This window comes from Prunus avium, chromosome 2 (assembly GCF_965620075.1).
Source record: "Prunus avium chromosome 2, drPruAviu1.hap1.1, whole genome shotgun sequence".
Classification (NCBI taxonomy): domain Eukaryota; kingdom Viridiplantae; phylum Streptophyta; class Magnoliopsida; order Rosales; family Rosaceae; genus Prunus; species Prunus avium.
The window spans coordinates 34,304,583-34,321,542 of NC_142285.1; the positions used below are offsets into that span (position 1 = coordinate 34,304,583).

The 16,960-nt window shown below is 35.0% G+C and overlaps 2 protein-coding genes, 1 non-coding gene and 1 pseudogene across 4 annotated transcripts in view; 2 read left to right on the plus strand and 2 right to left on the minus strand.

The window, feature by feature from the left end:
* Window positions 1-6,507, minus strand: part of LOC148296924 (uncharacterized) — a 7,739-nt gene extending 1,232 nt beyond the window's left edge. The window contains exons 1-3 of the mRNA XM_088248672.1: window positions 5,454-6,507; window positions 3,779-3,914; window positions 3,024-3,166 (exon numbers count right to left, since the gene is read on the minus strand). Coding sequence (XP_088104798.1) covers window positions 3,024-3,166; window positions 3,779-3,914; window positions 5,454-6,507 — 1,333 coding nt within the window. The remainder of the gene's footprint in view (window positions 1-3,023; window positions 3,167-3,778; window positions 3,915-5,453) is intronic.
* Window positions 6,508-7,426: 919 nt separating this feature from the next.
* Window positions 7,427-7,533, plus strand: LOC148296925 (small nucleolar RNA R71). The gene has a single exon (XR_015834224.1). It is a non-coding gene; the product is annotated as a small nucleolar RNA R71 (small nucleolar RNA).
* Window positions 7,534-8,798: 1,265 nt separating this feature from the next.
* LOC110744770 (acyl-CoA hydrolase 2-like) lies at window positions 8,799-13,253 on the minus strand (annotated as a pseudogene). Its single transcript, XR_015833958.1, has 10 exons — window positions 13,197-13,253; window positions 13,028-13,109; window positions 12,594-12,623; window positions 12,460-12,515; window positions 11,423-11,527; window positions 11,212-11,268; window positions 10,781-10,883; window positions 10,595-10,643; window positions 10,478-10,546; window positions 8,799-10,390 (listed from the first exon to the last, which is right to left on the minus strand). The product of XR_015833958.1 is annotated as an acyl-CoA hydrolase 2-like (transcript).
* Window positions 13,254-15,995: 2,742 nt separating this feature from the next.
* Window positions 15,996-16,748, plus strand: LOC110744764 (uncharacterized). The gene has a single exon (XM_021944771.1). It carries the CDS (start codon window positions 15,996-15,998, stop codon window positions 16,746-16,748), a length of 753 nt encoding a protein of 250 aa, XP_021800463.1.
* The last annotated feature ends 212 nt before the right edge of the window (window positions 16,749-16,960 follow it).

Here is a 16,960-nt window from a genome sequence, read left to right on the forward strand (position 1 = left end):
TCAAAAAATAAATTTCATCGAAATTCTATTAATCTTTAGTAATTCTCTTCTCTTTTAAAAGCATGAAAGTTTTTACTACACAATGGGAAAAACATGATTGAACCCATGAAATAGATTATCAAACATTCATCAATTAATTAAAAAGAAAACTACAAATTCCATTTGAACAAAAACTACAAATTCACATTAAAGCTTAAGTTTGGATCAAACTAATAACAATTACACACTCATATTAAAAGCTTTCCCCCTAGCCTTAGCTAGGGAGTTAGTTCCCCATAAAATAAAACTAAAAAAAACAGAAATTAAAACTTAGAAAGATGGAGGGAAGAGAGAAAGCTCAAGAGTTGTGGAGCTTGGTGTGTTTTTACAATGCCATAGCTCCTCCTATTTATAGGAAAATGGGAGCAATTCTAAATTCATTAAATCCCTCCATTCATGAATTCAATATATATTCCACTTGCATCAAACCAATTGCCAATTTGCTTCCATTACTTATTCCATAGTGTTGATGACTCCATTCTCCAAATTCTTCATCTTTCAATGCACAACCGTAACCCATCTCTTCATTGTTTCTTCTTTTCTTCAATTGTTGCTCCACTTCTACTTGCTTTTATTATTCAATCTTTTCTTTTGGTTAAGTGTTGCACCTCTTCTCATCATCCTTCATTTCATTTGCTTAACTCACAATTTTAATAGTTCATGATTCCACATCTTCAAGCCACCATCATGTTTGTTGCTTCATCCACTCCATGCATGAATTGAATATGTCTTCCACTTGAACACTTGATCATGCACTTACATGCATTTCTCTTCTCTTTGGCAAGGTGGTGCATCTTGCAATCTTTTTAATAAATCTTGCCTCCATTTGCCTACTAGCATCCAATAATCTTCTTCAACCTTAAGATAAAATAATGAAATCATCATCAATTATGTAATGGGTATGTAAGCAAGTGCAAAAGTGAAAAACAAACCTAATTAACTAAAATTGTAAGAAAATCAATTACTAACAAATATATTTAGGGATAAAAAATGTGATAGTTTATGTGCTCATCAAATACCCCCAAACCTATAATTTGCTAGTCCTCGAGCAAACTAAAATTTAAAAACTAAGCATAAATGAAAACTAACTAAGCCACTTTCGTAGGGATCTCGATTGCATTTAGCATATGCAATAAGCCTTTAAACCTCTAGGTTGCCCTAGTGGACGAGTTGTAGTCTCGTGAGGGTTTTCAGGGATGATACCCACAAACATCTGAAATTTTAAGTAACTCTCCTGCCAAATCATCATCAAGAATGTTAAAGCTCAAAAACCAAAATTCTCAATTCATGAACAAATTTAAAAGAGCGAACACAAATCCAAAACTTTAAGTTCTCCCAGTCTAAAGTCAAAGTCATTTATCACCATTAATAAACTTTTCATTTGCTTTCTTTGGTGTAAAGTGAACTAACACAGTTGAGAAGACAAAAATTCAATCATAATCACACCATCCTTGCTATCTTAGATTTTTTTATTTTTTATTTTTTTAATAATAAATATATACATGCAATTATGTGGACTGTGCAATGTTTAGCTCCCTTAAGCTTTCTAATTAACCCATGTAGCGAGTGTTAGGCCAATGACTCTCAAACACAAAGGCTTTAAGGCATTAGGTGTTGATACACCCCGATGAGCTTAATAACTCGAGTTAAAAAGGCTACAAAGCTAAACAAGTCACACATGCATTATTATTATTATTATTATTATTTTTTTTTTTAAGAACTTCACGGTTTGACGCGAACACTCACTACTGATTAGGCAAGAGGCCCGGTTACTAAGTGAAAGTTCTCTTTTTTTTCTTTTTTTTTTGAGACAAGGATAAATACAATAAATCTCAAACTCTATCTTCTCAAGCGCATTAGTGTGAGTGTGAATTTTTCAAAGCTTAGCTCATAAATCATTCATTAAGTAGAAATAAATGAAAAAGACTAAAGACTGGATTAGTTATCGTATCGCTCAAGTGTTCTCAATTTTAAACTCATGCATGAATATCAAATCTCAATTTAATGCAAATATATTTCGATGACAACAAGCATAGAGGTTTTTTTTTTTTTTTTTTTTTTTTTTTTTTTTTTTAATTTTTTTTTTTTTTTTTTTTTAAGGAGAAAATTTTAGAAACAAATTGTGATAACTAATTCCACTCCCCCCCAACTTGAATGAAACATTGTCCTCAATGTGTAAAACTTAGAAATAAGCAATGTTATAACAACAAATGAAGGGTATTAAAGTAAATAAAAAAAGAATTAAAGTACAAAATAAATAACAAACAAACAAAAGAAACAGGAACCCTTAATCACACAAGTATACAAGCAACTCATGGATGACCAGTTAAGGGCCTCAGAAAAGACAGCCAGGGGTTCCGGGAAGGTTGGAGGGGTCACAATGGTCCCGCTTAAAACCCAAACTTCTTAGACACCGAAAGTGTCGCCTAAAGAACTCCTAGACACTGTATTGACAGAGACGCTCACTGGAGTTACCAAAAGTCAACTCATATTATTTTAATTATTAAACAAAAACAACTTAAAATAATAACAAAATAAGTAAAGAGAAAGGATTGGAATGCTCCCCCTTGAAGCGATTAGGTCGAGCATGATACCAAGTAAAGATAGTCTGAAAATTCAATCCTGATAAACAGGATTCTCCAAGTGAATCGTGTCATCCTGCAAAACAAAATTCTCCAAAAATGGTTTAAGACGTTGACCATTAACTTTAAAAACATTACCATTCTTTGGATCCTCAATCTCTACTGCTCCAAAAGGAAAAACTTTTGTGACCACAAATGGACCTGTCCATCTGGAACGCAGTTTACCAGGAAAAATATGCAATCTTGAATTATATAAGAGAACTTTCTGTGATGGTTCAAAGTTTTTCCTCAAAATATTTCTATCATGAAAAACCTTCATTTTCTCTTTGTAAATTCGAGAGTTTTCATAAGCATCATTCCTTAATTCTGCCAACTCATTCAACTGAAGTTTCCTATTCGAACTTGCATCATTTAAACCAAAATTAAACATTTTAATTGCCCAATATGCCTTATGTTCAAGTTCAACTGGTAAATGACAAGCCTTACCGTAGACAAGTCTGTACGGTGACATCCCTATGGGGGATTTGTATGCTGTACGGTATGCCCATAAAGCATCAGTTAATCTCAAAGACCAATCTTTACGGTTAGGACTCACAGTTTTTTCCAAAATTTGTTTTATCTCCCGATTAGCAAGTTCAACTTGACCGCTTGTTTGTGGGTGATATGGGGTAGCGACTTTATGAGTGACACCATACTTTTTCATTAAAGCCTCAAAAGGTTTATTGCAAAAGTGTTTCCCCCCATCACTTATTATAGCTCGAGGTATTCCAAATCTTGAGAAAATGTTTTCTTTTAAAAACCGCAAAACAGTTTTATGATCATTATGTCGACAAGGAACAGCCTCAACCCATTTGGAAACATAATCAATACCAACCAAGATATAAAGATATCCAAAAGAAATAGGAAATGGACCCATAAAATCAATGCCCCAACAATCAAATATTTCAATTACCAAAATTGGGTTCAAAGGCATCATATTTCTACGGGTAATTGCCCCTAACTTTTGACAACGGTCACAAGTTCGACAAAAAGAATTAGTGTCTTTAAAAAGCGTAGGCCAATAAAATCCACACTGCAAAATCTTTGCAGCGGTTTTCTTTACAGAAAAATGACCACCACATACTTCATTATGACAAAAAGAAATTACTGCATGGATTTCATTATCAGGTACACACCTCCTAATGATTTGATCAGGGCAGTATTTAAACAGATAGGGGTCATCCCAAAAGAAATTTTTAACCTCTGTAAGAAATTTCCTCTTGTCTTGAGCAGTCCAATCAGATGGAATTTTACCTGTAGCAAGAAAATTAACAATGTTAGCAAACCAAGGTAATTCCGAAATAGTAAATAATTGCTCATCTGGAAAAGAATCATTAATTGGCAATGTTTCAATGGAATCCTCAAAACTCAATCTAGACAAATGATCAGCCACTACATTTTCTACTCCCTTTTTGTCTTTGATTGTGATGTCAAATTCTTGAAGTAGTAGGATCCACCTAATCAGTCGAGCTTTAGCATCTTTCTTTTCAAAAAGGTATTTTAAAGCTGCATGGTCAGTGAAAATAACAATAGGTGATCCAACTATATAAGAACGAAACTTATCCAAAGCAAATACCACAGCAAGGAGTTCTTTTTCAGTTGTAGAATAATTCATCTGAGCACTGTTCAAGGTTCTGCTTGCATAATGGATGACATGTGGCTTCTTATCCTTTCTTTGCCCTAAAACAGCTCCAACCGCAAAATCACTGGCATCACACATAATTTCAAAAGGTAAAGTCCAGTTAGGTGGTTGCATAATTGGAGCAGATGTGAGCATTTCAATTAATTTATCAAAAGCCTTTTGACATGAATCAGACCACTCAAATTTACTGTCTTTTAATAGGAGATTACACAAGGGTCTAGATATTGCACTAAAATTCTGAATAAATCTCCTGTAAAAACCAGCATGACCTAAAAATGATCTGACATCTTTAACAGTTTTTGGAACTGGCAATTTTGAAATTAATTCAATTTTAGCTTTATCCACTTCAATTCCTTTATTAGAAACAATATGACCAAGAACAATTCCAGAAGAAACCATAAAATGACATTTCTCCCAATTTAAAACAAAGTTTTTCTCTTGGCATCGAACCAACACTTTTTCCAAATTACTCAAGCAATTATCAAAAGAATCACCGAAAATAGATATATCATCCATGAAAACTTCAAGAAATTGCTCAACCATATCACTGAAAATACTGATCATGCATCTTTGAAAAGTAGCAGGAGCATTACATAATCCGAAAGGCATTCTACGAAAAGCAAAAGTACCAAAAGGACATGTAAAAGTAGTTTTTTCTTGATCTTCAATGGCAATTTCAATTTGATAATAACCTGAGTATCCATCTAAGAAGCAATAAAATTCATGACCGGCTACCCTTTCTAAGATTTGATCAATAAAAGGTAAAGGGAAATGGTCTTTTCTAGTTGCAGAATTTAGCTTTCTATAATCAATGCACATGCGCCAACTTGAAACAACTCTAGTAGGTATCAATTCATTTTTATCATTTTCAACCACAGTTATGCCAGATTTCTTAGGTACAACTTGAGTAGGACTTACCCATTTACTATCAGAGATGGAATAAATAATACCTGCATCTATTAATTTCAACACCTCAGTTTTAACAACATCTTTCATGACTGGGTTTAACCTACGCTGTGCCTCCCTGGAAGACTTGGCTTCATCCTCTAAAAATATTTTATGAGTACAAACAAGAGGACTAATTCCCTTAATGTCAGCAAGAGTCCAACCAATGGCAGATCTATGAGAATTCAACACATTAAGTAACTTACCTTCTTGCAAAGAGTCAAGTTCAGAAGATATTACCACTGGAAAAGTGTTGTTGGTCCCCAAGAATGCATGTTTAAGTCCCATGGGTAAAGGTTTCAATTCTAGATTAGGAACTTCCACATTTGATGGCAATGTCTTTTCCTTCCAAGGTGGAAGCTTCTCAAACTTTGGCGTCCATTTATCAACCTGCAAGGAATTAAATAATGAATTAAGATAAGCAATTTCCGGATCCTCAAGTAATTCAGATTCTTTAGAATTCAATAAAAGATCCTCTAAAGGTTCAGAAATACTGGTCTTCTCAAATTGATCTTGCACAAGAGCTTCAATCAAGTTCACCACTGCACAATCATCATCTTCATAAGGTCGCCTGAAAACATTAAAAATGTTAATTTCCAATGTCATGTTACCAAAACTGAGTTTCATTACCCCACTTCTGCAACTAATGTGTGCGTCACATGTAGCAAGGAAGGGACGCCCTAAAATGACAGGAATTTCATTTTCAGAATGCAAAACAGGTTGTGTATCTAAAACAACAAAGTCAACAGGGTAGTAAAATTTGTCCACTTGGACCAACACATCCTCAATTACCCCTCTCGGCACTCGTACAGAACGATCAGCAAGTTGCAACTTCATTGTTGTGGGCTTCAATTCACCAAGACCTAACTGCAAATATACTGAATATGGCAATAAATTTACACTAGCCCCCAAATCAAGCAAAGCACAATTGATGTAATTTTTTCCAATTACACATGAAAGAGTAGGACTTCCTGGATCTTTGTATTTAGGAGGGACCTTATGTTGCAATAATGCACTCACATGTTCAGTCAAAAATGCAGTTTTCTTCACTTGATGCTTTCTTTTAAATGTGCACAGATCTTTTAAAAATTTAGCATATGAAGGGATCTGTTTAATAGCATCTAACAAAGGAATATTAACTTTGACTTCTTTAAAGACATCCAAAATTTCAGAATTTTGATTCAATTTCTTTGGAGGATTTAAAGCTTGAGGAAAAGGAGCAGGAAAATGATATTCATTTGATTCATTCAAGTTGGACATGTTAAGTTTATCATTATTCTTAGATTTTTCAACTTCCTTCGGTGAAGGTGTGTTATCAATTATTTTACCACTTCTAAGAGCAATGACAGACTTAGCATGTTCAATTGAGGTTTCACACGAATTAACATTCTTTGGATTTGGTTGAGTTTGAGAAGGAAATTTTCCTTTTTCATTTATTGCAAAAGAATTTGTCAATTTAGAAATTTGGCTTTTAATTTCTTTATTTTCTTCAACCATTTGACCAAACAAGGTATCATACCTTTGATTTTGCTTCTGTTGTTCCTGCATAAATGCTTGAAGAGTATCGCTCAAAGAAGGTCTAGCATTAAATGTATTAGTTGCAGGAAACTGATGATTGAAAGAATTTCTATCACTTACCTGAGGTTGTGAATCATTGCTCCAACGAAAGTTTGGATGATTCCTTGTTGCTGGATTGTAAGTGTTGGAAAAAGGAGAATACTGTTGTTTGAAGTTTCCAACAGTAGCACAACGCTCCTCATAAGCTCCTTTCATTTCCTGAAAAATTGGGCAGTTTTTAACAGTATGACCAATCTCATAACAAGAATCACATACTTGATTAACATCAGCTTGAAAAACAGGTTGAGGCAAATTTGATTTTTCCGTTTTCAAAGCAGTTATCTCTTTAGTCAAAACCTCAAATTTTAATTTCCAATCATCTTCTTCTTTTAATTGGTAAATTCCTTTATTAGTAGAAGATGTGACAATTCTTGAACGATCAGTGGTTTCAACTAGACTGGGGACAGTCCATTGATGAGCTTTTTCAGCAATTTCATCCAAAAATTCTAGGGCATCATCAGGGTCTTTTTGCATAAAATTTCCATTACACATAGACTCAACAAATTGGCGATCATGAGGGAGAAGTCCCTCATAGATATAACTAGCAAGACGCCAGTTTTCAAAGCCATGGTGTGGGCACAAATTCAAAAGCTCTTTAAATTTTTCCCAAGTTTGGGACAAAGTTTCATTTTCTTTTTTAGAGAAATTTGAGATTCTTTTCTTAAGAGCAATTGTCTTGTGATTTGGAAAATATTTGTTAAAAAATGCTTGAGTCATTTCCCCCCAAGAACCTATGGATCTAGCCCTTAATGAATACAACCAACTTTTAGCCTTTTCTTTTAAGGAAAAAGGAAAAAATTTCAACCTTATGAAATTAATCCTATCAAGTTGAACATTGTAAAAAGTGCCAATAGCCTCTTCAAATTCCCTAACATGCACATAAGGATTTTCACTTTCCATGCCATGAAAAATGGGAAGCAGTTGAATCATTCCAGGTTTGAAATCATAATTTGGCATGTTAGGTGGAAACATGATGCATGAAGGATTTGGTGCACGAATAGGATGCAAAAATGTCTCTAAAGTTCTAGGTGCAACTACTTCTCTTATTTCATCATTCACAATCTGAGCATTAACCATTTGTTCATTATTCGCAATTTCTTGTTCATTATTCGCAATTTCTTGTTCATCATTCACAATTGCTGCCATGCTTTCAGATTTGTTGGATATTTCAGTTGAAGAAGTTGAAGCAGAATGTTCTAAATTAACAGTTTCAGACTTTTTGACAAACCTTCCTAGATGATCTCTAGGTCGCATAAAGTAAATAAATAAATATAAAAAAAACAAAAATAAAATAAAACAAAAAAAAAAAAATTATTAACAATAAGATGAAAGTTGGAAAGAGTGTACCATATGTGAAGAATTTCACATAACCAGCAAACCTCTGACCAAGGGGATCTCTGTACTCTTTGACCAGCCGCTCCCCGGCAACGGCGCCAATTTGTTCGGACCACTTTGCAAAACCCAAGGGAGGTGTCGTATAGTAGTGTAGCTCGGAAGTCCGAGTGTCGTATCCACAGAGAGCAGTGTAAAGATAACAGAGATGAAAAAGAACAAGTGTGATTGAGAGGTTGATTTATGCAAGATTTGATTTAAAGAAAATTTAATTGATTAAAACACTAAGGCATTGGGTTTCCACTTTTAACATAAGCATGCAACTCTTAATAATTTGATCCACAAAATATTTTCCTTTGTAGTTGTTCAAAATAATTAAAGCTCTTTTTAATTTCCTTTAGAAGTATTCTAAGCATAACTTGTACCATTGGCAACAAACTATCAAAAAATAAATTTCATCGAAATTCTATTAATCTTTAGTAATTCTCTTCTCTTTTAAAAGCATGAAAGTTTTTACTACACAATGGGAAAAACATGATTGAACCCATGAAATAGATTATCAAACATTCATCAATTAATTAAAAAGAAAACTACAAATTCCATTTGAACAAAAACTACAAATTCACATTAAAGCTTAAGTTTGGATCAAACTAATAACAATTACACACTCATATTAAAAGCTTTCCCCCTAGCCTTAGCTAGGGAGTTAGTTCCCCATAAAATAAAACTAAAAAAAACAGAAATTAAAACTTAGAAAGATGGAGGGAAGAGAGAAAGCTCAAGAGTTGTGGAGCTTGGTGTGTTTTTACAATGCCATAGCTCCTCCTATTTATAGGAAAATGGGAGCAATTCTAAATTCATTAAATCCCTCCATTCATGAATTCAATATATATTCCACTTGCATCAAACCAATTGCCAATTTGCTTCCATTACTTATTCCATAGTGTTGATGACTCCATTCTCCAAATTCTTCATCTTTCAATGCACAACCGTAACCCATCTCTTCATTGTTTCTTCTTTTCTTCAATTGTTGCTCCACTTCTACTTGCTTTTATTATTCAATCTTTTCTTTTGGTTAAGTGTTGCACCTCTTCTCATCATCCTTCATTTCATTTGCTTAACTCACAATTTTAATAGTTCATGATTCCACATCTTCAAGCCACCATCATGTTTGTTGCTTCATCCACTCCATGCATGAATTGAATATGTCTTCCACTTGAACACTTGATCATGCACTTACATGCATTTCTCTTCTCTTTGGCAAGGTGGTGCATCTTGCAATCTTTTTAATAAATCTTGCCTCCATTTGCCTACTAGCATCCAATAATCTTCTTCAACCTTAAGATAAAATAATGAAATCATCATCAATTATGTAATGGGTATGTAAGCAAGTGCAAAAGTGAAAAACAAACCTAATTAACTAAAATTGTAAGAAAATCAATTACTAACAAATATATTTAGGGATAAAAAATGTGATAGTTTATGTGCTCATCAATAGTGTATAGAAATCTTTAATTTATATTGTCTTTTAAGAAATCTTAATGTCGTCAACAAAGTGGTCATATATTTTGAAGATGAGGCAAAGCCATCATCAAAGCATGTACATGAGAAACTACTTGAAAATGGACATTATCTGATTTCCGACAAGGATCCGGATCCTCTGCTAAGCTTTTTCTCTCCTCATCCCTCAGCTTTTAGTTTGATACAGATATGTAATGAAGTAGATTCATCCACCACAAGCCACCTATCCAAAACAAGAGTAATCATAAAAAATTTAAAAAATTGAAGAGGTTGCTTCACTTAAACGTTTAAACATTCGATTACACATTTAATTTCACTCCATAAAACTGTAAAAACATTCTTTAGTTCATTTATGATGCTTAGGCCAAGGACTACAGTTTGGCGGCTGACAATGTCAGCAATCTGGGCAACTGCTACATCTAAACAGAATTGAAATTACACACTTCTTGCAAGCATTTTGATAACAAATACTATGATTCCATTATTCTATTTAGCTGTAAAACCCGGGGCAGAAACCCGGAACCTGAACTAAAACTGGTTCACCAGGACATGATAGCCGGCCGTGCTTTTAGGTGCCATGGTATACTGCAACACCAGCTCACAACTTAGATGTCGGAGCAGAAATTGGTCTAATTGGCCTACTCAGGGACTCTTGAGTCAATGAAACAATGAGCTGCCATCAAAACATGCAATAACTTTAGTGCATCACACACTCAAGCAATGCTTTGGATGAATACAAACCTAACAGCAAAGTTTTTACCTCTCCATTTCTATTAAACATTTGGCCTGAAACAAATCCGCGTGCATTATAGGCAATGGGACTTACTATCTGTTAAAACTAAACGATGTGAGAAAGAATATCGATTTTGAGACTTACCACATAGAGTAACCAGTCATCAGCTCTAACTGGGCGGTGAAACCACATCCTGAGAGAAATTGAATATATATACATACACACACATATATAATAAGAATTTTTCAATCACTACCAGCATGGAAGAAAAAAGGGGCACCATGCAATTTATGGCTCTTGCAAACTCTTGCATATATGAAAAGGACTTACGCGTGGTCCAAAACTAACTTGGGATGACTTAACTCCCCTTCTACCATGGGGATTCAAACTTACACCAGAAAATATCAAATCTGAAGCATATGCTACAACACATCTGCAAAATAATCATACAACAACAATCAATTATATATCTACATACAGATATCGAAATATGAACAATAGAATATCTACAGAAATCAATCATATACAAAACAATCACCACATCGGAAAACAATAATCAGTAATCCATGTTGAATGCTCCATGAAATTTTACTTACATTTGGATGTATGAAAAGGGGCAAAAGGGAGGCCCAAAATAAGCTACATTGCGAATGTATTTACTAAATGTGCTAGATACTCACAAACATAAATAACCCGATAATTGACCCAAAAAAAAAAACAGAGAACTATCAGCTTAGCTTATTGATAAAATGGGTGCATACCTATGCAAAGCCAGATCATCTGAAAGTTTTCCTTTTGCTCTAAACCAGAACCTCAAACTGCAACGTCACTAAATTCCACTTAGATAAAGAGTTCAGTACCAAAACTGGAAAATCAACGAAACAAAAAAGAAATATCCATCTTCACATAGTGTGAAGCATACTGAGGGCACGATAAAAATTTAGATTACGAAACACAGTAAAGCAAGCAAACCTTGGTGGGGATTTAGTCTGATTGGTTGAGCTGCTAGGCTCACAAAATCGTATCTCTATAGGCCAAGGGACAAATTTCTTTGCAGCTGCCTTGATTCGGTAAATCCTGAATCAAGTAATCATTAGTATCATATAAATTTGAGATATCAATTATCCAACAAAACAAAAGCTTCACATGTAACGAAAATCACAATGATGTGAAAAATAGATGATCATTCTGATCATTTAGTAAAACTATGCATAAAGTTTCACAACACTTACTATTAAATTTCTTGAAATACTATGCACAAAGTTTCTACTACATACAGCAGCTTTTATAAAATGTTTACCAAACAATTTCTTCCTTCAGCTATCAACCAACATAGCTTTTTGGCAACGGAACTTTTCAACAGAAGTTTTAGAAACTCTCCAACAAAAGCAAAAACCCTTGAATTACACTTTCATAAAACTTAAGATGGTTGTTCACTAAATTTTGTGCTAATGGAGGAAGCCTAATACAAAAAGTTAAACAGCTAGCAACTTTTCTGAATTTTTTTCATTTACAAAAACATTAAACAGAATGCTCTGGCTGTTCTGTTCAAAGCCAATATCTTTGGAACAAAAATAAATCCAAATGATACTAAATTTTCAGAAAGGAAAATGTCACATCCACTTGAGCAAATTCAATTTCATACAAAATGGAAGGCGCCAATTCAGAGAAAGACATTTATTGTCCGTGGTTTCCGCCCAACAAAAGTTCTGTCCCATGAAAGGTCCAGATCCATGAACCATCCCCTCTAATTTGTCATACAAATGGGGAAGAGCCTTTACCGTATCCGACAGGATATTCTGTTCCAGAAGGCTAAAAGTGTAAAATGCATAGCTATGTGACTGTTTCAACTATACTCTAAAAACATAGTTTAAATAGAAATCCCAACTGAACTCCCCAAAACCCAGAAAGGAAAACGAAGAAAAAAACAAATGAGTAAATTACAAGGCGAAATTAGAACAGGCTTGATTGCATATAGCAGAGAACTACAATGCAACTATATATCTTACCTTGGAAGAAGCGGATCAAGCAGACGTTTTTCACGTAATTCTTCCATTGACAGAAGCTGTTATGGATCAAGAGTTCAACATTTACAGCCAACATCAGCTGGAAAATTGTTAATAAATAAGCAAGAAAATGCTACCGTAAGCATGATGTTCCAATGCTGCAAAACCTGCAAAATTACCTTCGCATTATACTTCCTTGACAATTGATGGTGACAATTACAATCCCAGCTAGATTATTGCAAATCATTGGCCAAACGTCCTAAGTACAAGATAGATAATCTATATCCTCAACCAAACTAAGACTTCATCTCAAGAAAATGGGGACAACTACATGTGTCTGGTTTCATGACAACATGACACCTAAACTTAAGAAATGCACCAAGATAACAACTCCATATACCCTCTGACAATCTCAAATCAAGAAATCCCTGCAGGCCAGGGACTGATCCAAGAAACTCAAATCTTATATAGATAAAAATTGTTGACGCATTCTCATGTAAGCATCACCAAAACCATAATCAGAAACTAACCCAATTTCTTACATTCAAAGAAAAAGGTTCTCAGTTCTCACCATAACCAAAATAATCGTATCGTTTCAATTTGAACTCAGGTCAATTTCCTTCATCAGCATTAACAGAACCAGTAACTTCAGCCTGTGTAAGAAAACCACAATATAAGCTCACTCTAAGATCCAATATAAGTAATTATTAACTAATAAGCAATGACACAATCAAACTAACCTCTCCATCCCATATGAAGTAAACCCCATCTCCAGTTTCACCTTCACGAACAACATACTCTCCACTATCTGCACAAAGAAACACGCTCAAAATCTTCAATACCATTACAAAAACTATACAAACAAGTGAATTCACAATTACCCAATATTACATATGTATATGTGAGTATAAACATTTATCGATAGAAACCATGCTTAAATTCAGCAGAAGAAGCAATTAGATAATAGAATTGACCGTAGTGCTTCAAAATGACCAGCTGGGCGACTTTCTTGAGAGAAGAGCTGGGAAGCCTCTGAAGCAGAGGAACGCAGCCCAGGAACTCAATCACTGCAAAATGCAAATGAAACAGACAAACGAATACAGAGAAGCAAGCTCAGAGACTAAACAGAGAATTGAAATTAGGGTTTGAATTTTGGTCTTTCGCGACGAAATCCATGGTGGTGATTGGTGAAGCTAAAGTGCTTGCAATCGTTTCAACTGAAAATGAGAGAGAGAGAGAGAGAGAGAGAGAGAGAGAGAGGCCTATACTACATGGTTGAATTTGAATTGATGGTTTTTAGATCTGGTGCGTCGCGGTGCATGGTAAAAGTTTGGACTTGACGTGCCTTGGCCAATGAACTGTTGGGCAGAAAAAGAAACGTGTTTAATTACGCGGGAGAGAAAGATTGGTCCGCTTCCAGAAAACTAGACTGATCCGTATTCCGTTTTGCTATTTTTCAGGCTGACATAAGTATCAGTGATGATGAGTTTCTATAATTTACACAATCTCAATTTCAGTAATGTTTTTTTTTTGGGTAAAAAATTTCAGTAATATGTTCATCATATAAATTACTTTTTCTTATATTTGCATAGTAAAAATTTATTTCATTTATAATAAGCAAGTAATGAGTGTGAGAAAAGTATAAACAAATTACTAGGAAACTATTATTGACTCCAAAAAAATAATTTAAAACATACACACGATAAGTTTTTTTGAAGTGACAATAATCATATTTTATACCTTGTAGTTTTAAAAAGAGAATTTTTTTAAAAGCAATCATTATATTGATTTAAATTCACCTTAACGACTAGTTCTTAATCTAATAATATTTCTTCTTAATTGAATCCCTCTTCTCAACAATAACATTTTGTCCAAAATCAAATTTATTTTCTCCATTCAAATGCAATGAGTTTTTTATACATTTTATAACTATTATAAATCTGTCAATAACGCAGATATGGGTTTAGCCAAGTTAGCTAAAGTGAATGTACTCCTCACTCTACACCCGAATTCAAATTGTATTCAAAACAAAATATCTATCAATAACAAGAGATTTTTCTTTGTTTTTGGTCAAAACCCTTTCTTGCTTTGAGGCCCAAAATAAATATAAAAAAAACTCACAATTTTTTTATTTAATTATTGCAATTTTTATGACGTTGAAGTTTTGTTTTGACACACTGCTCTCAAGTTCAGAAAGGAAGGGTCCAAATCAAAACAAAGCCCATGTTCTGAAAATATTGGGCCAATCAATGTATAAATGGACGCTCACCCAACCACTTAACTGGCATTGAATTTTAAGGCTCAACAATCCAAAGTGCATGTGTCATATACTTTCTCATGGAACAACAATCCAAAGTTAGCACAGAACAGAAGACTCAAACTTTACCTCTCACAGCCATTCACGTCGAGTTCAAACCCTTGGGGATGTCTAGCGGTGCAAGTGTTATAAATAGCTTCATAGCTTATACTTTTTAATCAAGAATGGTAAACCAACAAATCTTATAAATAATTTCATGTTTATGGGACATCCAAATACATCCAAGCATGTGCACTGAATATATTATACAATGGTAGATCTTTTGTACTTTTTTGGGTACAGATAAGAGCTTCATCTTTTGATAGTTGCACTTTCATCCCAAATTCAGTACTTCATCTTTTGTACTTTTCTTGTGAGCCACGCATTCAGTCTCCCAATACCAAATTTCCACAAGTCTTCTCATCCATTTATTTTCATAAGTCTTCTCTCATCCATCTATTTCCACAAGTCTTGTCATCCATTAATTTCCCTAAATTCAATGAAATTCCTATTCAGAGCACTTGTGGAAACAAGGAAAATCAGATGTTCTTATTTGGACACTCTTTAGCTTCATTTTTGTGCAACTATCTCCCTGCAGTATATCCTTTGGAGTTTTAAGCACGGGCATGGCTCTTTGTGGGTTGAAGACTTGCACCGTATGAAAGATTAGAACAAAAATCGTAAACAAAACGAAAGGCAACAACATTTAGAACCAACAATAAGAAACCAAGAATAGCTAGCTGGCAACCGCCCCTCACTCTCTTTTCCTCACACACACCTTTTTTTTTTTACTAGGTTCTATAGTTGACAGGCACATATAAGATTTTCAAATGCAGTATTTGTGGCCAATTAATTTTCAGTTATGAATTTGCATATTTAATTGCAATACTCTTTTAAAAAGATCCGAATTTCATAAAATCTCTTCCTAGGCCTTGTTGAGAGTCGGTAATCCCAAATCGAGGGAGGGAGAGAGGAGAGAGAGATAGAGAAACAGTTCTTGGGTGTCCATAGAATCACCTTGGCATAAGGAGAACAAATAGACAAAGTCGGACTCAGTCACAAGCTGAGAAATATCCCTATCTTAAGCCAACCAAACTCAAGGCCCATATATAGGAGGAAAGTTAGTTGCAATCCTCTATGTCCTTTTTGTGATCTATATGAGGAATCTATTGAGCATATTTTGTTTCTCTGCACGTGGGTGAAAGGTGTGTGGTTTGGCTCAACTCTGAGCTACAAACCAGATATGCAGAGAATCTCCAAGATCGATAATTGGCTTTTGGCCCTGATTTCCAATTCGGCTTTTCCTATTCATGTGCGAAAGGAGTTGTTGGCATCTGTTAGCATTATTTGCTGGGAGATTTGGAAGGAAAGATGCAACGCTCTCTTCTCACATTTCCCTCCAGATCCTGGTATTGTGCTCAGGAAAGCTACTGCAAGGATTTTTGAAAGAAAAGGCTCTATCCCTGACACTACCGATGCTGTAGATGTAAGCCATGTTTTTTGGCGCCCCCCTAGGGAAGGTCTTATCAAAATTAATGTTGATGGCGCATGGCATAAGAATACGATGCATGGAGCTGTGGGGTGTGTAATCCGTGACAATCGTGGCAACCTTATCGGTGGGGCATCCTCCTTTACTGTTCGTTCCTCTCCTGAGGAGGTGGAGGCAGAAGCTATCTTGGAAGGTTTGAAGTTGGCTCGGACTATGCATCTTCAACATATTGTGGTGGAGAGTGACTCAAAGGTTGTCATCGAGTCGATCTCCAAAAAGAAGCTGATGCTGTGGAGGATTTTTCCTCTTCTAGCAGAGATTTGGCGCAGAACTTCCTTCTTTTCAAGGGTGGTCTGGAGCTGGGTCCCAAGAAAAGCCAATTGTGCTGCCCATGCAGCGGCGGCTTTAACAAATTCGAGGGTGAGACATGTGAATTGGGCAACTTTGCCCCCTCCCTCTTTGGTTCTGGTGCTCTCAAAAGATGGACTCCCTTGTCCTCCCCCATAACCTTGTCTTTCTTTTGTATATATTTTCCGCTTTTCCTAGTTTTTGTCTTTGTAGATTTATTGCGGTTTGCTTTCCTGGGAGGTGTTCTCTGCTCCCTGTTGGCCTTAGGCCAGTGCTGCTTTTCTTTCTTTTATGTTTGGCTTTTGTATCCGTTGACGTTCCCATGTGCTTTCTACATGGGAGGTTATTTTGTTTCTATTGAAGAGCGTGAT

What these genes read in the sequence shown, in the direction of transcription:
- LOC110744764 (XM_021944771.1), top strand. Translation starts at nt 15,996, where the DNA reads ATGCAGAGAATCTCCAAGATCGATAATTGGCTTTTGGCCCTGATTTCC.